The sequence below is a fragment of the Alternaria viburni genome, assembly GCF_023758015.1.
Source record: "Alternaria viburni strain BMP 2772 chromosome Unknown scaffold_7, whole genome shotgun sequence".
Classification (NCBI taxonomy): Eukaryota; Fungi; Ascomycota; class Dothideomycetes; order Pleosporales; family Pleosporaceae; genus Alternaria; species Alternaria viburni.
Window position 1 is genome coordinate 28,916 of NW_026055776.1, and position 21,020 is coordinate 49,935.

Here is a 21,020-nt window from a genome sequence, read left to right on the forward strand (position 1 = left end):
GAATATCAACAGACGAGCGATGCGGATAGGCTGTACATAGTGCGTCTCTGGTGTCAAACGCAGATGCGTGTGCGCATATGTTAGCTTGTTGAATGCACCGACTCGGGTTGTCGATGCTGTGATTTCATGGTTCAAGTGATGTATTGCGCGAGAAGAAGCTTCGCTCGGGTCGAAGATACTATCCCTTAACCAATGCGTTGGCCGACCTAGCGTTTCCAGCCTTTAGCTCGATGCAGAGGCCTTGCTTTTCGGTACGCCATACGCCCTCTTCATCAAGTAGTGACTAAGTTGCCATTTCTGAGTTTTGTCAGTAACTCAAGGTTCCAGGAGACTTGATCGTCAACGTACCACTACTTGCTGGCTCTCGAAATAGTCCTTCCATTCCTTGTCCTCCGCGAGATCGACGACTACGTCCCATGGCCACTGCTCAGACTCTAGCTCGACGAGAGTAAAGTATCTGTGTAGCTCTTTCTTCTCTTTGGTCTCGAACTTTCCGCCCTGCATCGTTGTTGCGTTGTCGACCTCGAAGAGGCGAAACCGCAGTACGTCTGGTGAACTAGATATTGTGGGGCCGACGACTTCCCTGTAGTATTTCATGACCTCCTCTTCCTTGTCGGCTGGTACGCTCCATTCCATTGCCGCCACGCTTGCGACGTATTCGATGTCTATCGACATTAGTCCGTCATCGCCGGCTTTATCCGCACCCGTGATCTTACCACCACCGTCACCGGACCAGTCGTCTTGTTTCCAACTCTTGATTTCCCGATAGGACCGAAGATCAAGAAGTAGGCCTTTGAGCGAAGCCTGCAAATCGGCATTTGGTGGATGGTATTGTGCGTCGTACATGTCTTTGTTGGCTTGGTCGACACTCTTTATTTCCCATACGGTCATGTAAGGCCATGGCGCGTCCAACCTTCCCACTGGCTCATTCTCCATACCACTCGCTGTTACTTCGCAATGTAAAGCATGCTTTGCGTTGTGTGGATTCAGTGAAGGTAGGTGTACGTTCTCGTACCACTCTTCGCGTCCCTCTGGGATATTCGCCCATACGCAAGCTATGCCAGCCATGTTATTCCGATTTCGCAGCGAGATTTGTCGCAAGTTCAGTAGCCAAAATTCCTCTGGTTCCAGGGGTCCAAAGTGTTAAATGCAGGTGTTTGTGCCGAGCTGTCAGTCAACGTTTGCAACGGGGAAAAGATGGAGGGACAGCTAGTCTGCAACGTGACGCGGCTGTTGCCATATTATGACAGACCCTGAATCACAGCTGTGTATGATAGTCCCTACGAGACGGTCCGACCGCATTTTGCTCGACCAGTCCACCCTGTTTCGGAGGTAGATAAAGCGGTATATACGCCGTCGCTTAACCAATGGACGATGATGCGAGCGGACGTGATTGGCTATTGATACCTGAGACGTAAGGCGATAAATTCTTTCAGGACGTGGGCTAATGTGCATGTGTCCTAGGCGATCGACGTTCCCCACAACCTGCCACGAATGCCTGAAGTCGGAGAATTGGAAGCGCGGGTAGCGCCGAAAGGATCAGTGATGTGCGAGCATCAGCCGATTGATTGATGCCAAATCCATGGCTTCACCGGTTAATCGTGTAGGATTTCTTATCTGAATTCTTGAAGGTATAGGAAGCGCATTGTGCATGTTAGGAGTGACACTAAGGTTGGGCCTTCTTGCGGTCCGCTACGACCCTAGCGCCGGCAGCACAACGGCGTTACCCCCGCTTAGGGGCCTTGGACGCCTGTCCTTACAAGACACATGCCTGTCGACACCTCGTGAGCCAACCTTGGCCCAAGTCACGATGCTTCTGTTTCTCTCAAACAGTCCGAAATTCTGCGACTTCTTCACGGGCCGAATCGTGAAAGTTGCCCTCGCTCGGTGACTGACGTGTATGTGTTTTTGGTCATCTGACCAGATAGATGAATCGCCGGTTATTTAGAGCCGCCTGCAGTCGCACGTGAAAGCGAGCTCAAATTTTACCAGGACACCGTGGACGGACTACCAGTCGATCGGTCGTAGGCAGATCGACGCGCAAGGAGATCTCGCTGTTCGTGCCCGTGCTTAGGAAGGTGCTTTTTCTCGCAGACATGGTTCGCTGGACCCATGACAGTATAGTAAACTTGGATTTTGCCCCAGGCCCCTGGACGAGTGCGCCATAGTGATCTACTCTCGCGGCACTATGTACCCACATCTATGCCGTACCTCAAACGCCACAGACCTCTGAAGAAGGCAACATTCGCGATTGCCACACCTACAATCCAAGAAACAGAGGTCCCAACAAAAATCTCGGTCTTCAATTTAGTACAACACATGGGTCCAATGGCAGACGAAGTTCAATCAAGATCGAAGTTGAAATCTGGTTCATGGCTTACCGGCTCTATGGGTATCGGAAGAAGAGCTGCCTTGTACGGAAGAAAGCCCGTGCTCTCGCGGTCCAGAAACGAGAGTAATCAATCGTGTCCGCACGGATGGGGTTAGGATGATCATCAACAGCGTCCTTCCAGGCGGGTGACAAGGGGGCGAGGAGCGACTACACCACAGGTCTATCTTGAGCGTGCACGAAAATAATCCACAACTAACAAAATGGCTCGAAGGTTGTGAAGTGGCGTGTATGTATCTGCCGCCAGTCACCAGATCATATAGCCGTCTGTTTTAGCAAACCACACAGGCAGCTTCTATGGATAGTAGCGCTTCAGCGCTTCTCAGCAGACAGCGGAAGAACATCGTCGGTAGATGAGCACCAACAATCTTCCCGTGTGCGCAATCAAGTACCTGGGAATAGCAATGATCTGATAAGTTCTCCTGCCAGATCCTGCAGATACCCGAAGCAGGGACCTGGCAGGTGTTGTGCCGTACGAACTTGTATAATAGCCAGAGCAGAAAGCATAACCCGATGAGGGTATATAAAAGCTTCACGTCTCGTCGATTACAACCTCATCTTGATCAGGTCATCTCGGCTTGCTCATACAGTCTTCTTCTCTTGCAGTATCATACCTCAAATTCCAAGATGCGGATCTTCCTTCTCTCCGCTGTCACGTCGAGCTTCTTCGCCCTTGCCTACAGCGCTGGAAGTGCCGTCCAAGGCACGGGATCAACCACACGCCAATGGTCCTGCTGCAAGAACTCCTGCTCTTGGCCCGGCAAAGCTCTTGTCGATAAGCCAGTCCTGACGTGCGACGCAAGCGATAATCTCCTCGACAACTATAACAGGCGCGACGGCTGCGAAAGCGGCGGTGGCTCATATGCCTGCTCTGATCTCAGCCCATGGGCTGCGAGTAACGACTTGGCTTATGGCTTCGCCGCAGTGAATCTTGCAGCTTCGAATGAATCTGCGTGGTGTTGCTCTTGCTACTCGTATGTTTCTTCAATTTGATGAACGAGCAGTGACTGACCGACTCTAGTCTGACGTTTACTTCCGGGCCAGTCAACGGAAAGAAGATGATCGTTCAGGTCACGAACACTGGATCTGATCTAGGGGAAGATCAATTCAACATTGCCATCCCTGGTGGTGGCGAAGGTTCCACCCAGGGATGCACGAAGCAATATGGAGGCGCAGACGTTTGGGGTCAAGACTATGGTGGCGTAGCGCATCGCGACGACTGCGACGCACTCCCCGCTGCGCTGCAAGCTGGCTGTTACTGGCGGTTCGACTGGTTTCGAGGAGCTGACAATCCTTCGGTCAACTGGGAGAAGGTGAAGTGCCCTGAAGCTTTGTCTGGCGTGTCTGGCTGCCGCCGCAACGATGACCCGATCCCGGGGCAGAATACTCCTTCGCCGACGCCTACAACATCTGCCCCAATATCTTCTGGTACTGTACAGCCGGGAGGTCAATGTGGTGGGAAGTCCTACAAAGGTCCCACCCGATGCGTGGGAGGTACCGTCTGTACCTACGTCGACGAGAATTCGTATTATTGCCTCGCGGACCCAGCTAACACAAGAACAACCCCAACGACTACAACTTCTGCTAGCGCCGCACCTACTATCGGTCTACCGTATGACCAATGCGGTGGGAATGGTTGGACTGGTCCCAGGACATGCAAGGACTCGGTGTGCGTGAGAGTCGATGAATGTGAGTCGCGCTACTTCGATCATGTCATGCATGCCATCCCTAATCTCATGCTGACGTATTGTAGATTACTCGCAATGTCAGCCACCGGTCTCATCTCAGAGATCCACCAGCACGCGAACTCAGACAACTGCTAGACCTACATCCACTCCGCCTGCTCAGCCAGCCCCGCCATTCACTCGCACCCGTCGCACCACCACGACTAGACCTGCGCCACCATCGGCTACGGGCCCAGTACAGCTCTATGACCAGTGCGGTGGGCAGACGTGGCAGGGCTCGACGACTTGTAACCAGGGTCTGGTTTGCTTCAAGGTCGACGAGTACTATTCGCAGTGTCAGAAACCATCCTAGGGATGCGAACGCGAATGGTTTTGGTGTGATGAGTCTGAAGCCTCCGGTGCATCGCTGGTAGAGAAGTGTTGCGATCGTATGTGTAAGAATTAGTGGGATGAGGAACTTGTAGCTTGCCGAAACACAATGCGAATTTGGATGACACTAGATGCCAATGAGTATCGCGATCAAGGACGTGAATTCGGTCGTCTCTTGCAACGACGCAACGACTCAGCTGCATCGTCCATATCTTTCTCTTCCTCCTTGCTCTTGAACTAACTCATAGCTTCGCCTTAACCTCAAAACTCTTCTGCACAGCCTCAACCCCTCTCTTCGCAACATCCTCATCCTGACTCGGCAGCCCCGTACTACACCCCACCGCCCCCACAACAACCCCATCCTTCACAATCGGGACACCACCCGCAATCGTCATGAACCTGCCTCCATTGCTGTGATTGATGCCATACGCCGGCCCACCAGGATAGACATTGTCTTTGTAAACAGACGTAGGCGCGCGGTGACCTGCAGCTGTGAAAGCCTTGTCGATGGCGATGTTGATGGATGTGAGTTTTGCGCCTTCCATTCGGGCGAATGCTAGGAGATGGCATGCGTTGTCCATGATGGCGATGTTCATTGGTACGTTGATTTCTTTGGAGCGCTGCTCGGCGGCGGCGAGGGCGATGCGCGCACCGTCGAGGGTTAGCGTTGGGATGGATTTTGTGCTCATGATGACTTTTGGTAGAGAGGTTTGATAGTCGGGTGGTAGCAATGCGCTGCTGGACGCGGTGTTATGGTGCTGATGATGGACCTCGGATATTGCAGGATAATGACGTAGGGGCGCTTTGATTGGCCCGTGTTGCGGAAGCGCTTGCTTTCGCGCGGGTCCGCTTCATCGAAGGCAACATCAGCTCACTATGTTCATTAATCATACCTGCTCTCGCATTTATCCTTTGACAGGACTCTGATACCTTTGCGATTGGTGTCATCAAGTTGCATCGCACAGCCTAGACTGATGTCTCGGCAAGCATATCTCACATGAAAAGCCTTGGAGGACTCCGGAAGTGCGAGCCCGGGAGGGTGCTATCACGGTGACCTGCGATGACGATAGCCCGTTCAACGAGATTGCTTGGCCTGTTTTTTACAGTGACAATATTCGTCGATGACTGACATTTCGAGTCTGCCTGGCCACATCTCGTTCTTGGTCTGTTTGGCCGTCTGTTCACATCTCGCGGTTTCCTATGTCCACGTATTTCCTTCTCGTTCAAGAATTCTAAGAAGCAGAGACGGACATCTTTTTATTCTCTCAATTCTTGGCGAAGATTCTGTCGGGGTTCGAGGTAGGGTCAGTGGTCTACGGAGCGCTATGAATAGTAGGTATTGTCGTCCTCGGACATGCGTATCGGGATCTCAGTTCTGAAAGGTACGAGAGACTGACTACGCATCGCTATGGCTTCCTTTCACTCTATGATGATGGGCAGTATATGTCCAAGGGTATGTAGGCGGCCACTGGGCGACATTCACGTGCCTTTTCTACCTTCACTTGCCAAAATGCCTGATACGCGAATATGGGCCCGTGTTTACCAGTGCGTCATGTGCTTTTCACGACGTGATCTCCAGAACCTTTTCTCTCAACTCACCCAACTCTTGCCTCATTCCACGAACGTTGACCTAGCGTCACGATACCGCGACAGCAGCGGAAAAGTTCGCGACCTACTTCGCTATCACGACCATGAAAGAAGAAAATATCCTTGCGCGCCATTCGCGGCCACAGAAGCACTCAACCTGGGTTCCCAAAAGCCGCGACTGGCGTTACGCAACCGGCGTCTTCCAACATGATGACAACGAAACCGCGCCCAACGATCGGTCGGCATGGGATGACATGGACTACGACTATCAGGTCGCCGACCCGGGAAAGAGCAGAAGTGGGAGTGGCAGTGGTCCAAGCGATGGCGACATCAAAGCGATCGATGTAAGCGCCGCGGTGTCGGCTACTCCAAAAAGCGCAAAGAAGAGAGCCCTCTCGGATATCCCAAAAGCCACCGTAAAGATCCGAGCATTCAAGAGGAAGTCAAAGTCAAAGACTGCGAAGAAGAACGTATGGATGTCAGTAGCAAGGCGCCAGCGGATCAGCCATGACGATGTAGAGGGCGAAGAGCCAGACTACCAGACCTATAGCTTAACCGTCAGGTTGCGCTTCTCAGGCAGGCTCATCATAGAGGATGCGCTTCCGGCTGTCTCAACACCAGGCCCTATGCATCTCCAACAGATACCAGACACACCTGCGAACTCCAGCATACCTTTCGATCCTCATACCCCTGCCACAGCTCGCACCGCGGCCTCGCTCTACACACCACACATGTCGCATTCGGGCGAATCTGTACACACATATCCTCCCTTCCAGCGTCCATGGGTAGACGAAACAAAAAACTTCAATATGCGGGCAGTCCGCGGGGTTCTACAGAAACCCGGATTCGTAGGCAAGGATCTTGGAGTGCATTATACATGGTACAACGACGCAGTCCCCGTAGACGCTCTACTCCCCCCAGGGGTACCTCTATCCGCCAAAGAAGTCATGGCCTACTACCCCCATCACGTCCGGTGGAAAAGCATGATGGTCCGACTAGCGAACAACGACTATCGCGGTGCGGATATCGTTGGTATGCAGGTACGTCTTCGTTCTTCTAGTACCATGAGATGATCTGTAGCTGACAATACACAGGCATTCTTCCGTGGCCCCCCAACAACGGACATCACAGCCGCAGTCATGAACCAGTTCCAACGCGACTCAGTCAAGAAGATCATTGAGGGTTTCAAGACTGACACTATCAACGGAAAGCACGATGCAAACTTACATACCGACCGCCTGGAGCCAGGCAGATACATCGCGGACAGACGTAGTGGCTATGTTTTGCCGACTTTCGGTGATCTCCTCGCTGGCCTGAACCATCTACCGTCGGGTCTTGATGCTCGCGGCCTCACGGAGTGTCTGAGCTGGTATCTCCATGTCCGGGACTCTTTTACGCCAAAGCTGGAGTTAAATGTCCTGCATACCCAAGCTTTGATCCGCGCGCTTCGCATCCCGCTCAAGCGGTATGGTCCGCAGAATCTGGATTGCAACGCGCTCAAGGAGTGGAAAGAGAAGGGGAGGTTTGAGGAGCGGAAGGTGTATTACGAGCCAGCCAGACCTATGTCGACAGAGGCAGAGGATACCGCGCAGAAGAGATCGCAACTGCACATGAACCTAGACAACCACGAAGTCAAGCTCGAGTACCAACTCCAGCTCCGCCACGTCCTCACGGTCCCTTTCCTCGCCCTCCACAGCGCCATGGGCGAAGCGCTCAAGCTGGGGATCGAGAAAGCCGAGAACCGGATGACTGAGCGGGTGACCGCGGAGGGGAAAAAGATGTTGGAAGCCAAGTGGGCTGCAAGAGCAGCTGCCGATACGGGTCGTGAAGAACAGTCGGAGAACGTGGAAGTGCAACAACCACATGTGATGGAAGAGAAGTCCGAACCGATTGTGGAGGCGGAGAACGGTGCCGAGAAGCCTGATCGCATTCCCCGAACGAGCCTCACGGCTGAAGCGCTGCGTACCCTCGCTCCGGCACCGAGGAGAACATCTGCTTCACAGTCACCGAATGGTGGGCCACTTGGTCACCGCGTTGCAGGTTCATCGACGCAAGCGTTTGGTAGACAGTTTCATGGAACGCCTGAGCCCATGTACCTCGACCGGGCCTGGGGCACGCCATCACCTTCTTCCGCATATGCGCCTCGCTCAGTGTACGCGAGGAGGGAGTACGAGTCGCCAAGGCAGACAGATCAAAGGAATGGGGCGCACCGTGGTGGATGGGGAGATAATCGTGGTGGATCATATCATCCGAGAGATTGATAAGGGCGATGCTTCTGTAAGCGAAAGGATGAGGTCGGAATGAGGATGACGTGGTCACATAATGATAGCGAGATCTGTGTTAAGATGACTTCTAACGAACATGTACCATCAAAACAGTGTTTGGAAAGCGACTGGAACTGCGAGTAGTAGTAAGCGTGGTGTGAAGTGGAACAGACGTACCCCGCGCGCAGCGGGATGTAGGCAGCAGCCATTACTGTGCCGCTTGCCATCGCGACTACTCACCACCCTTCGAACACGATGCACTTACTTGTTGACCCTCCAGAGTATTGTGTCTTTGAATAGTCGAGCAAAATGTTCAAAATCTTGTCTGTCATCGTTGGTGTAGTAGCAATCCGGCTTGCCATCTCCTACGCTCAGGCCATCGCACTTGACATGCGGGAAAAGCCGACATCGAAGTTACCTGTGGTCGGTATTTCGCTCACTGCAAATCATGCGACAGCAGCAGTCCGATGGCCAAATGGCACTTTCGAGAACCTGGGTCGAGTGGAGGCATCGAAGGCATATGTGCAGATGATGCGACGTCTCTCCTTGCCTTCTTCAGAACATATAACGTGGGTCGTGGCTTTCCTGTTGTTATACATACAAGTATTGACCATGTACATTCTAGCCGACCATATGGCAGCATGGAAGATCTGTGGAATGACGCGCCACGAACATTATGGCGGAACACACGAAAGAAGCTTGGCCTGGCAGGCTCTGGCAATGCAGCTACATTAGCCGCTATGCTCAAGAAGACAACGAAGATGGCGGAGAAGAAACTTGGTTTTCGGCCATGGGCGATGCTGAGCTTTCCCCCGTTGTTGGCATTATATCAGGAATGCGTCGCAGACGCGGCCGAGTACACCGGACTTTACACGCTGACGGCGGACCTGGGGTATCAGGTGCATGAACTCACTGCCGCATATGCCGGGCATGGAATGGGGCTGGATGAGAGCGACGTTGAACTGGTAACTCGTGGCAAGAAGCCACACGAGTACGGTGGACGACACACAGTCCTTGTTGAGTATACCGAAACTGCGATTTTGCTGCATGGCAAGCCGATGACACATGCTCGCAATCTCGCGAATGTCGACTGTTTCCGGTCGAGTTTTGAGCTGGGCAGCAGCAGTTCAGCGTCTGAGGAGCAGGCACGCGAATTTGTGCTAGAGTACTTGCGCAAGGTGTATCATGGTTACACGAAATATCCTTTTGTCTATCCCAAGGAATTCATTATCATAATGACGGGAAGCGCTAAAAGTGTTGGCCGCGAGGAGATTCGAGCGGCAATTGCAGAAGCGGTCAGATTGTATGGGTTCCAGGCCAGGATCCTGTATGATAACCCTGGATATGTAGCAGCGAGGGGCGCGGCTGAGATCGCATGGCGAACGTTGCTAGAAGCGGAGAAGAAGAAGGAGAATACAGAGTTGTGAATGGACATATGCGACGACATGAAATCGTTCTTGTAAACCTACAGCCTCACAGTCAGCGAGTCACGGATTGACCTTTTCGCACTATGCATGCGAATACGCCTGTGCCACCAAGTTGTCAAGATCGTGCTGACCAGGAAGACCCTCGTAGCAGGCAACGCCACTTAGCAGATCACCCGAGACCGGAATCAGCAGTTTTGCGAAAGAATTGCCGGAATGGGTAGTTTGGGATCTGAAACTGCACGTTTTGGCGAGTTGGTGGTCTCTTCGCTTGGATGAATCGGAACCAAACAACTGTGTTGTGGGACCGGAACCTGGTAGGTAAGACTGGACACACGTGGATTGACAAAAACAATAGCTGCTTGGTGTACGAATAAATGCATAGAGATCATCTGCCGTAAAATGGGTCAAGTCAGAAGAGGGTAGGTTGCTTTTTCTGAGATGTCGTCGAATCGCGGATTGTCTTGGAGGAGACGCTAAAGCGTGTCGGAAACGTGGAGAACAGCTTACGCCTAGATACCCCGCCGGCTCATTTGAAGCCTGTCTGAAATGCTGGAATGATTATCGCATGTCTGCGAATATTGTCGTTGGTCTAGCGACGAGAAGATCTGTGATAATGATCTGCACAGGGGTTCGGGCTGGGCACCTCAACGATGACGAGGGCTAGGATGCCGTCGCCAATTCGGCCCTCGCCCGCGCCTGCTTTCCTAGTCGCACGCCCGCCACGCGCTCGTGGCTGCCTCTCCTTATGCAAAGTAGTCGCGCCTCTTACTAGCTTCTTAACTTAATGTATGTTGTTTAGTGGTTTATGTATTCACTCCCACCCGACCGTGACTTGAAGGAGCGCACCTCCGCGGCCAGAAGGAGATAGGAGAGGTCCAATGCCCGACCAGCAGCGCCGCTCATGGCACCAGCCTGACGTTACTAATCTGCCCCCCGACTCGTACACTGCGCAGCGACTGGTATGCATGGCTGCAGACTACCGCACGCATGTCGCAAGCTAAGAGGAGTAGGAACATGCCACGCCCGAGCATCTGCATCTCACGACGAGACGCTACTTCATCGGTCCTATCCCCACGGCATGGCTGACCAAGCACCGCTCCGATTGGTAAGAGATGTCGCTGTAGGAACTGCCTATGCCACATGTACTGACATCGCACGCTCAGGTACAAGCACCATCTTCGAATCAACTACTCGACGCGTACCGCGACCTTCTCCTCAGACCCGCGTGAGGCGCGCCAACGGCGGCTGAGTGGCCTCGAAGGCCCCAGTTCGTCCGCCCTCTTCCAGCACAGCTTCCCCCAACCCGAAGAACTCCAAGCAGAAGATGAGGAAGGAGCGCAAGAGCTCGAGGCTAGCGGGGCCAATGGCGCGGCGGATGCGACTGCGGCGACTCCACCCGCCTTGCAAGTCCCGCGCGCTTCAGATCACAAGAGCGATGTCATGGACGATGACGAAAACGAAGAATTTGTAGACGCGCCCTCGGAGCCGGAAGACGACGACATCGAGCGCATTCCCACCAACGAACGGACAGTCCGCCGATCGAGTACGGACAAGACGTATATTACTGCGTCCTCGATACCCGCAGACGAAGATGATGACGACGAACAAGGATCGGACGAAAGGCCGCTGCAGGAGCAACAACAGCACGCACAGGCAAGTGGCTTACAAGTTCCTTCAGGCCAACGGCAGGCAGGATCGACGTCATTAGGCAAGCGCCCACTGTCGAATGTAGAGAGCCTTGGGAGTCCTGCATCAGCTACCGGAGCAGCCTCTGTAGATGCAAAATCCACATCGTCTTTGCTGCGTAAGGCTGACATGAACAAGGCACCGGCCTCCGCTAATGTCGATTCGAAACCGCCTGCGAAGGGTATAATGGCAAGAGTGAGGAGAAGATCAGGCATGATGTCCTCTTCCGCGGAACTGCCCCAAGACACGGACCCTAACACGGGAGATCTGACGCGCAAGAAGTCGAATCTGCGGAACCTTGTGAAGTTTGACATCCCGGAGGACTCCCGACGTGCCACGATCCAGCTCAAAGCGAAGAAGGCGCAAATGACTGTTCAGCGAGCTGGCACCAAGATAAGGCGGCAGAAGATCAAAGATGGGCTTGTCGTCAAGATGGAACGCATGCTTGTGCGAGTAGATGCCGCCGCTGAAGTTCCCGAAGACTTTGATGAAAACGTCAACCAGAGGGTCGTCTCCCGTGTCAAAGATAAATGGCGGGAGTACATGGTCGTCTGTCGCCACAGCCATACCAATGACGCAGAATTTCTGCTGCAGCTCTACCAGACACGGGTACGTTTGCCCATTGCTTTCATATGCGTCAAGCTACTAATTTCCTTCACAGGTCATCCCTGAAATTGAGAATGCAGGAGCGGGCAAGAAGGCTGCCTATGAAGTTCCGCTGGGGAAAAAGACCTGCAAGGTCAATCTCTACTCATCGTTGGACAAGTCAATGGTCGTGTCCTCACCAGGTTCACGCGAAACCCTGATCTTCATCATGCAAGCTCGAACCGCGTCCAATGCAGTAGAGTGGTATACTTTCCTACGGAACGTCCTTGGCTGGCAGCGTGCTTCCGAGCTCCAGATCAGCATACCAGACATGAGCTTGAGCATACGGATTGCCAACCCATTCGAGAAGTTAGAGGCATCGCAAAACAAAGTTCAGGATGCAGAGAACACCGAGGAGGCTCTGCTGAGGACTATGCAAGAGGAACAGGCGGTTGCTCAAGATTTGATCAAGCGCTGCTTAGATCAACTGCAAGATGCACCGGAGTGGGCTGACGTGCTGGAATCGTGGATCAAGGACCAGCGTATAGGTCTCGCCTGGAAGCGCTATGATCGACTTGAGTGGATACATGGCGCGAACGAGCGGAAGATGTACGGCACGATAGCTATGCTGAAGTCGCACGAACTCGAACTGAGGCCCAAGACACACTATCCTACAACAGCAGTGACACGGAAGAAGCACAAGACCTTGACCGAACCGGTTCCTGTTGAAGGCTTTCTTATCAGACTGACAGGGCAACGAGGACGGGCAAAGCGACTAGGTCTGATGTACCACAAGCAGCTATACTTTGCCAGCCACGATCAGTATCTCGTCTTTTCACGACCCACAAAAGTCACCCCACCTCCACCTCCGAGGCTACCTGCGTCTGGAAATGCCAATGTGCCGACAGCGCAAGCGGTCAAAGACGCGGTGCCAGAGAGCTGGGCTGTCAATCCGTATGGCCTCCAGGATAGGCAGATTGAGTGGTTGATCGAAGGTCACTCAGGCACGACGGAAGCTAGGCGGTTGCATGATGAAGATGCAGCAGATGAAGCTACCCGCAAAGAGCAGAACCTGCTCAACTGTGACGGCTACATCAGCTTGGCAGATGTTGTCAAAGTCCGCAAAGCCCAGTTAGGCGCCAGTCCTGCCGATGAAGACCTGGAAGAAGGCTCGGATGTGGACTTTGACGAGGAGGTCGACGACTCTATGCGCAACGACGGAGCTACGAAGGACCTGGACATCGATCGTACCCTGGAGTTGGTTATGAAGAATGGCCTCATCATTCGTCTACAGGTGCGTAACTCTTTGGCATACACCTTTGCTCTTGACTGACATGATATACAGGCCGCAGATAAAGCTCATCGGAAAGAGTGGATACAGCACCTACGCGCTCTGGCCAAGTACTGGAAACACCGTACCGCATTAGACATTGCCCTCTACAAAGCCACACGTAGTCGCAACCTCAGCGCCCTTAAGATTGACGAAGAGACAGAAGCACACGTTGGGCAATTCGCGAGGAAGTGGGAGGTGACTCAATCGTTTGCTTCACCAGAGCTCTACAACATGTGTGGTATCGCTTGTTGTCGCAGCGTTCATATGAGCGGAATGTTGTATCGCAAACCGCGCATACATGCGCCCTTCACACGATGTAGCGTTCTGCTGACTGCCGGCACACTGCTTATCTTCCGCGATGTCTTGCGAAGTAGGGTTGGCAAACAACTGGCGCACATCCACCACGAGCGCATTGCGAATCTCGATCTCAAGGACTGCTACGTCTACTCTGGTCTTCTTACAGAGAATGACCTCCTCTATCAGAATCAAACTTTCGATGCGAACAAGCCAGGACACCACGCCCTCCCACGAATCTACCTTGAAGACGGCTGGACATCAACTGACGAGGACGTCATGACTACATTTGTCATTTGGCATGGCAAAGCAAAGAGCTGGTTCCGCGCTGAGGAGGGTGCAGGTGGAGGCGAACAAGTTCGTAAAGAGGGCAAGCGCACAAAGCTCAAGAGGGTAGCTAAGCTTGGAAGTAAAGGCCGTAGCGTGGTCTTTAGGGCGCGATCGCGTGCAGAGCGAGACCATTGGGTACTTGCAATACAGAACGAGATCGAGCGAATCCAGGGCGACAATGCTGACTTCAGACTCGAGGAGAGTGGTGAGAATGGGATGGCGAATGGGAAAGTTTGTCGGAGTAATACTAATACATAAGAGGAGGATGGTCTGGGGTGCTTATGAAGGCCTGTATTGTATATGGATTTTTGCTCTCGGCAGGCGTACTGAGTCTTCAGCGTTTAGGACTCAGCACGGCGGTGGGTGGTCTGGGCAGGTACATCGTTGCATGCTTGCTGCTGACAATTGACCACAGCGTTCGAGCTATATACATAGGTGCTCATAATGTAATACTATCGAAGTGTCCAAAGTACCTATTTTGCCACACTTTTCTGACATATGGCGGTTCTTCATTTTTTAGTTGCACTATCTTACCTACACTGACGCCACCACCCGGTCGCGCGGTGTCGCTACGCCAACGCGATGGGTAAGTTCCCACGCGAACGCTTTCACATTCACACTCAAGGACAGCGGACGCGTTGCCTCTGCCTAATCGCCTCACCCGCACTGCAGCCTTGGCGCTATCAAAACACGCTCGGCCCACTCCCCGCACAAACAAACGCCCGCCTCCGTAGATAAATAGAGCGATACCCCGCCCTCACCTTCTCTTAACCCATCGCTTCTACTCTACACTCGTTTAAAGCAACTCAATCTCTACTCCACCGCCCTTTCGAAGCTCCTCAAGCAATCCCTTCGAACTTCTTACCCACACTCACTTACACCTAACAACAAATACCAAACATTGCAATGGCTATCTTCAAGAACTTTCTCGCGGCCACCGCACTCTTCAACGTCGCTCTGTCGAGCACCGACTTCTCTTCGAATGTCGGATCTGTCGTCACGTCCGTCCAGCTCGTGACTTCAGTCACCTTCGTCGACCCGGTCCCGACTTCGTCTAGCACTCACTGCAACACTTTGACTGTTACCGCGTCCGGACCTCCTAGCACTGTCACGGTCACTGCGCCTCCTGTTGTTAGCGGTACCGGAGTTAAGACGCTGACCGAGTCTTCTTCTACCAAGGACATGACTATCCAGACGTCTATCCCTTCGTCATTGTCCTCAATGACCGAGAAGCCTCTCCCGTCTGAGTCCTGCATCAGCGACGTCCACACTGTCACCCATGGCGGCACACACACTACGACCATCACTGGCTGCAAGACGCCCCCGAGCTTTGCCACTGTAAGTCTCCCTCTCTCTTGATCCGCCCATCACCCAACAGCCAGTTAACACATGAAAAACAGCCTCCTCCCACTCTGACCAAGAGCCTCACGTCAACCAAGGAGGTGACCGAGACTGTCGTCTCGCCTTCATCCAGCGCTGCTACCCCCGACTTCAGTGTGTCCATCATCACTGGAACGCCGGTCAAGCCCTCTGAGCACTCCCGCCACGTGCCCTCCGGCTTCTCCACGCCCTCGCACTCATTCCCCACTTTCAACACCACCATGACTGCGACCGCGACCGGAACTGGTCGTCCTAGTGCTTCCATGTCGAAGCCTGTCCTTCCTCCCTTCACTGACGCCGCTGATGCTAGCAACGTGGGCGCTGCCCTTCTGGCTGGTGGTGTCTTGATGGCTCTCTTTGGCGCCTAAGCGTTTGATCGTTTCACTGATTGGGGTTTGGAGTTTTCGGACTGGAAATCGGTGGGATTGGTGATGATTCATGATTGATGGATGCGATTGATGTATAGGTTCCGTTCTTTGGATCTTAGATGACGAGAGACTACGTGTTACTCGGTAATGGAATTCATGACCCAAATCTTGCCTTTTAATCTGACTTGTCTGACTTAATGTTCTCTTACGTTCCAGCAAGATTGTAATGCACTGGTGCGGACGCCTTTGCATGGTTCCCGACTCCATGACTGTCTTTGGACCGGTGCGTATATTCTTGTATCGTACCTGCTGTCTCTCTTCATTCTACATCTTTTCTCAACGTGATAAAACCTCTGTCTCAGTTTCAGCAAGGTAGAGCATCGACGAAAGATGTTCTCGCGCTGCAATCGTGGATGTGTGAATATGGTGAGGTCGGTCGCGGCAGGCGGAACAGGGATGGCGCGTTGCCGAAAGGGGAATGGCGTGCGTTGCCCCACGGCGGCGGGCGATCTCACACAGTGAGTGGGCAAATCTTTGAGTCACTACGAGCCAAACTACTTTCACGCTTCCACTCGGTCTCCGCGCAACATACCGACGCTTATCCACTCTGCGCAGCAAGAACTTCTTCTCGCTCACCACTACACCTGACCTCTGGAAATTCCACCCCAAAAGGAAAGAACAATCCTAAAAGCGACCCCACCTCGCGACAGTCGAGCGACGTTACCCAACACCACACAGGAGAAGAGCAGGAGCACACATTCACCATGTCTCTAACGAATTGCCGATTCTACGAGGAGAAGTACCCGGAGGTGGAGAGCTTCGTCATGGTCAACGTGAAGCAGATCGCCGAGATGGGCGCATACGTCAAGCTGCTGGAATATGGTGGGTTGAGGACGTAGCACAGGCATGGGCAGCAAGGCTAACCATTCAGACAACATCGACGGCATGATTCTGCTTTCCGAACTCTCGCGAAGACGTATTCGATCCATCCAGAAGCTCATCCGAGTTGGCCGCAACGAAGTCGTCGTCGTGCTTCGTGTAGACAAGGACAAGGGTTACATTGATCTGTCCAAGCGCCGAGTGTCGCCTGAGGATATCGTCAAGTGCGAGGAGCGATACAACAAGTCAAAGATGGTGCACAGCATCATGCGCCACGTCGCCGAGAAGACGCAGACACCTATCGAGGAGATCTACCAGACCATCGGCTGGCCGCTGAACAAGAAGTACGGACACTCGATCGATGCCTTCAAGCTCAGCATTACGAACCCCGAGGTCTGGAACGATGTCACATTCCCCAACGACGTTGTCAAGGAGGAGTTGCAGAGCTACATTGGCAAGCGGTTGACACCCCAGCCGACCAAGGTCCGGTCAGACATTGAGGGTATGTTGGAGGAGTATAAGCCATGTGGATGCATTTACTAACGTCTGTAGTCACCTGCTTCGGATACGAGGGTATCGATGCCGTCAAGACCGCCCTGCGATGCGCCGAGGCCAAGAACACCCCCGAGAACCAGGTCAAAGTCAAGCTCGTATCGCCGCCTCTTTACGGTACGTGATCGCGCTGCATACATCCCCATTCTCAACTAACTCCTGCAGTCCTCACCTCGCAATGTCTCGACAAGAGCGCCGGTATCGCATGCCTCGAACAAGCCATCGTCGACATCAAGGAGAACATTTCAAAGGCCGGAGGCGACTGCCAGGTCAAGATGGCACCCAAGGCCGTCACCGAGAACGACGACGCCGAGCTGGCCGCGCTCATGGAGAAGCGTGAGCGCGAGAACCAGGAAGTCAGCGGTGACGAGGACGAGAGCACGAGCGATGAGGGCGGTGTTGCTGAGGCCGATTAAGCGGCTGGGAGAATATTTGCATACGAGCAACGATGATAATGAAGACCAAGGGTATCTGCAAAAAGTGGGCATGGGCGTTTGAGGCGTCGATATGGTGGTTCACGAGCATGCATGCAAAGGCGTCTCGACATGTACAGCACCTTGTCTTCAGCCACATGCATATATGCGTTTGCGCATAGAGGGAGTGTTAGAACAAGCGGACTCAGCAGCAAATCAACAATGAATATGCACTCAAGTTCCATGTCTCAATGGTGGTCTCGCATGCAACGGCTTGGGATTAATTCGGCAGCAGGAGAGAGCTTGGGCCATTCGCAGGGTGGAGCGGGATGACGCTGGCTGGACTGGTGGAGCGCGCCCAGCGTTGTCAGCCAGGTTTTAGCCAACACTAGCCTCGAGAACCCGGTCTATCGTGGGTCCTGCTGCTTTGTTGTCGCGCTGTCACCGCAGCTCCTTCTTTGCTGAGATACTCTGCTCAGTGTGCGTCTTGTTGTGTTGCGCAGTTTTGCTTTTCCAAGCCTGACGCTACCTCGGTATTTCGCTGCTGGGCACTTCCAGAGCTCGACATAGCTCTCGTGAAGCTTGACTGACCTGCACGAGACATAGCGCTTACAGCAACGCCGCAGCTATGGTGCGGTGGAACGAGCTATTCAGTGGAGATGGCGATAGGCGACACAGAGTGCAGGATGAGATGAGCGCGCGTAGGTCCTCTTATCATTCCTATCAATCCCAGTACTAACACCTCCCAGTTCTTCCCACGTCGCGTCGCGAACACCTTCCTCCTCCGCCTATCGATCCGAAAGACGTTACCATAGTCGCTCTGCGATTAAAGCATCAGATCGAGCAAGTTGTACCGTGCGAGCTCGAAGAGGAGCAGATCACCAAGGCGCATAGCAGCATCATCACCGACAAGGTGCTAGAGACGGCCAAACAAGCAGGAGCTCCTGAACACAATGCCTGCGTGGTCTTCTGCCTGCTGCAGGTGAAGAAGTGGTTTAAGAAACAAGCTACCGCAGAGCTGTGGGATGCCGACCTCCACGAAGTCCGCGCCGTGGCGGCAGAGATCATGGCCAAGCGCCTGATTGAGGCCGAAGAGGATACCACATATCTGTTCGAGGAGGTGCTGCTCAAGCGCTACTCGACTCTGATCGACGGAGAGCCAACCACACCCGCCAATGCCGTCGAGAAGGCTGTCGACCTTCACGCCGTAACCGTCATCGGATCGTCCGGCTACCAAAAGTGCATCAACTACCTGTGGCGCGGTTGGGTAGTCCAGGACGACGAGGACCCCAGCCGCTTCGTCACATACGAGAACAAGACCAACACCAGCTACTGGGCCCATCTCGACCCCGATCGTATGCGCGTCCCCAAGTACCAGAACTGGGTGCAGATTGCCGTGTCCATCATCTTCTTGGGTCTCTACACCGGTGCTATCAACACCATCAACCCCTCTGGTGACCTGGATGTCGTCGAAGGTCTGCTGTACCTCTTCACTCTGGGATTCATCTGCGACGAGGCGAACAAGTTCTGGAAGGTCGGACGCTTCTACATCTCCTTCTGGAACATGTTCAACAGCACTCTGTATTCGCTTCTCACGGTCAGCTTCGTCTTGCGCATGGTGGCTCTTGGACATCCTATCAGCGACGAGAAGGACACACGGCGCCAGTATCTGAACAAGATGAGCTACGACTTCTTGGCTTTCACTGCGCCTATGTTCTGGATGCGTCTGCTGCTGTACCTCGACACCTTCCGCTTCTTCGGTGCCATGCTTGTTGTGCTCAAGGTTATGATGCGCGAGTCGCTCATCTTCTTCATGCTACTCCTTGTTGTCATGATTGGTTTCTTCCAGGCCTTCATCGGTCTGGATATCGCGGATGATCAGCTTGCTAACGACACTGTCTTCGTGTTCCAAGCCATGTTGAACGCTGTCATGCAATCGCCCGAGTTTGAAGGCTTCGACAACTTCTCGGTATGTCACATTGTATGGCACCAAACTCAGACACGAGCTAACAAATAACAGCCTCCCTTCGGTATTATTCTCTACTACATCTTCACCTTCGTCGTCATGGTTATCCTGCTCAACGTCCTCATCGCTCTCTACAACTCCGCCTACGAAGACATCACACAGAACGCCATCGACGAGTACATGGCTCTCTTCTCGCAGAAGACGATGCAGTTCGTTCGTGCTCCCGACGAGAACGTCTTCATCGCTCCGTTCAACCTCATCGAGATGTTCTTCTTGATCCTTCCATTCGAGTGGTGGATGGACGAGAAGCGCTACGACAAGCTCAACGATATGGTACGTCCTTCCCCCTCGCACAAGTACTCTTTCCCGCTGTTTATATGATGATTTCTATGTATTTGCTACTTCAGAGCTTCGGCTATGAGACAATTATCACCTAGTACTGATTACAGTATTCTTTCACAATCCATACCCAGAACGATCTAGTTGCACAGAAAGCTGACACCAAATAGGTCATGGCAGTAATCTACTCACCCCTCCTCGTCATCACCGCCATGTTCGAACAACAAGAAGCCTGGGTCGTCCGAGACAACCGCCGCCGCGGCGAAGACGACGAAGACACAACCATGGAGTGGGAACAAGTCCTCGACGGCTGTGACTTTGAAGCCGACGGCTGGGACAAGAAGGTGCAGGCTTCGCGTCCCAACGTCGAGTTCGACACTGCGGTGTTGGAAGTCAGGCAGTTGAGGAAAGAAGTCAGCGAACTTAAGGACATGATGAAGATGCTCATCGAGGGCAAGAAGGAAGGCTGGGGCGGAGATACACTCGGCGAGAGTGGATTGGCGAAGCTGGACGCAAGCAAACTGGGCATGCAAGGCGAGAGCAGTGAAAACGGGGGCGGAAGGGATGAGTAAGTGCGATTTGCTTTGTGTCTCGCTGTCACCAGTGCTCTTTCTGTTGCCGCTGTTCCTATCTTGTTCGAGTGCTGGTGTGTTGACTTTTTGGTTGTGTAGGCGCTATAGGAGCGAGTTTGGAGAGAGCCAGGCGAGTGACTGGCACTCTGATTGATGAGTGTAACGTCGCTCTCCTGCTCTTCTTCTTCTTGTTCGAGTACATATTACGGAATGTTACGCGATACGATACGATATACGATATACGACACTAGGCGATGCGATGCGATGCGATACTCTGGTTATATACCCCTCCTTTACCACAAAATGTCATGTCTACGTTTATGCACGAATATACTCATTTCTAAATGTCGTTGGATCTTTTTATTGCACGCTGTTGAGAAATTATCATTTGCTTGTTCTTTTTCTGAAATGAAGTTGCTGGCTTGTGCCATTGTCGGTGCTGACAGGGACGCGTGGCTCCGCCAATCAAACGCGCCTCGGCATGTCCCCACGTGTACCCCCTTTTGATCTAGCCCACACACATGTGTTATCTGCTACGTAGGTACCCGCTTTCCCAGTTCCAGGTTCTCTCCTGCTCCTTTGAGGGGACGCTTGGTGGTTCA

At 53.2% G+C, this 21,020-nt stretch overlaps 8 protein-coding genes across 8 annotated transcripts; 6 read left to right on the forward strand and 2 right to left on the reverse strand.

Annotated features, from left to right (window-relative positions):
* Positions 1-178: 178 nt before the first annotated feature.
* Positions 179-1,068, reverse strand: J4E79_003962 (uncharacterized protein; the record flags this gene model as incomplete). Its single annotated transcript, XM_049352852.1, has 2 exons — positions 179-283; positions 349-1,068. 2 exons carry the CDS (start codon positions 1,066-1,068, stop codon positions 179-181), a joined length of 825 nt encoding a protein of 274 aa, XP_049212231.1.
* A 3,617-nt stretch (positions 1,069-4,685) lies between these two features.
* J4E79_003963 (uncharacterized protein) lies at positions 4,686-5,132 on the reverse strand (the record flags this gene model as incomplete). The annotated part of the gene is made up of 1 exon (XM_049352853.1): positions 4,686-5,132. One exon carries the CDS (start codon positions 5,130-5,132, stop codon positions 4,686-4,688), a length of 447 nt encoding a protein of 148 aa, XP_049212232.1.
* Positions 5,133-6,134: 1,002 nt separating this feature from the next.
* Positions 6,135-8,291, forward strand: J4E79_003964 (uncharacterized protein; the record flags this gene model as incomplete). Its single annotated transcript, XM_049352854.1, has 2 exons — positions 6,135-7,070; positions 7,125-8,291. 2 exons carry the CDS (start codon positions 6,135-6,137, stop codon positions 8,289-8,291), a joined length of 2,103 nt encoding a protein of 700 aa, XP_049212233.1.
* Positions 8,292-8,603: 312 nt separating this feature from the next.
* Positions 8,604-9,721, forward strand: J4E79_003965 (uncharacterized protein; the record flags this gene model as incomplete). Its single annotated transcript, XM_049352855.1, has 2 exons — positions 8,604-8,863; positions 8,920-9,721. The coding sequence occupies 2 exons, from the start codon at positions 8,604-8,606 to the stop codon at positions 9,719-9,721; spliced, it is 1,062 nt and encodes a 353-aa protein (XP_049212234.1).
* A 1,078-nt stretch (positions 9,722-10,799) lies between these two features.
* Positions 10,800-14,207, forward strand: J4E79_003966 (uncharacterized protein; the record flags this gene model as incomplete). Its single annotated transcript, XM_049352856.1, has 4 exons — positions 10,800-10,826; positions 10,892-12,016; positions 12,069-13,286; positions 13,338-14,207. 4 exons carry the CDS (start codon positions 10,800-10,802, stop codon positions 14,205-14,207), a joined length of 3,240 nt encoding a protein of 1,079 aa, XP_049212235.1.
* Positions 14,208-14,855: 648 nt separating this feature from the next.
* On the forward strand, positions 14,856-15,697 carry J4E79_003967 (uncharacterized protein; the record flags this gene model as incomplete). Its single annotated transcript, XM_049352857.1, has 2 exons — positions 14,856-15,287; positions 15,350-15,697. 2 exons carry the CDS (start codon positions 14,856-14,858, stop codon positions 15,695-15,697), a joined length of 780 nt encoding a protein of 259 aa, XP_049212236.1.
* A 764-nt stretch (positions 15,698-16,461) lies between these two features.
* On the forward strand, positions 16,462-17,544 carry J4E79_003968 (uncharacterized protein; the record flags this gene model as incomplete). The annotated part of the gene is made up of 4 exons (XM_049352858.1): positions 16,462-16,579; positions 16,629-17,078; positions 17,129-17,245; positions 17,294-17,544. 4 exons carry the CDS (start codon positions 16,462-16,464, stop codon positions 17,542-17,544), a joined length of 936 nt encoding a protein of 311 aa, XP_049212237.1.
* A 625-nt stretch (positions 17,545-18,169) lies between these two features.
* On the forward strand, positions 18,170-20,418 carry J4E79_003969 (uncharacterized protein; the record flags this gene model as incomplete). Its single annotated transcript, XM_049352859.1, has 4 exons — positions 18,170-18,242; positions 18,291-19,510; positions 19,562-19,840; positions 20,017-20,418. The coding sequence occupies 4 exons, from the start codon at positions 18,170-18,172 to the stop codon at positions 20,416-20,418; spliced, it is 1,974 nt and encodes a 657-aa protein (XP_049212238.1).
* Positions 20,419-21,020: the final 602 nt, after the last annotated feature.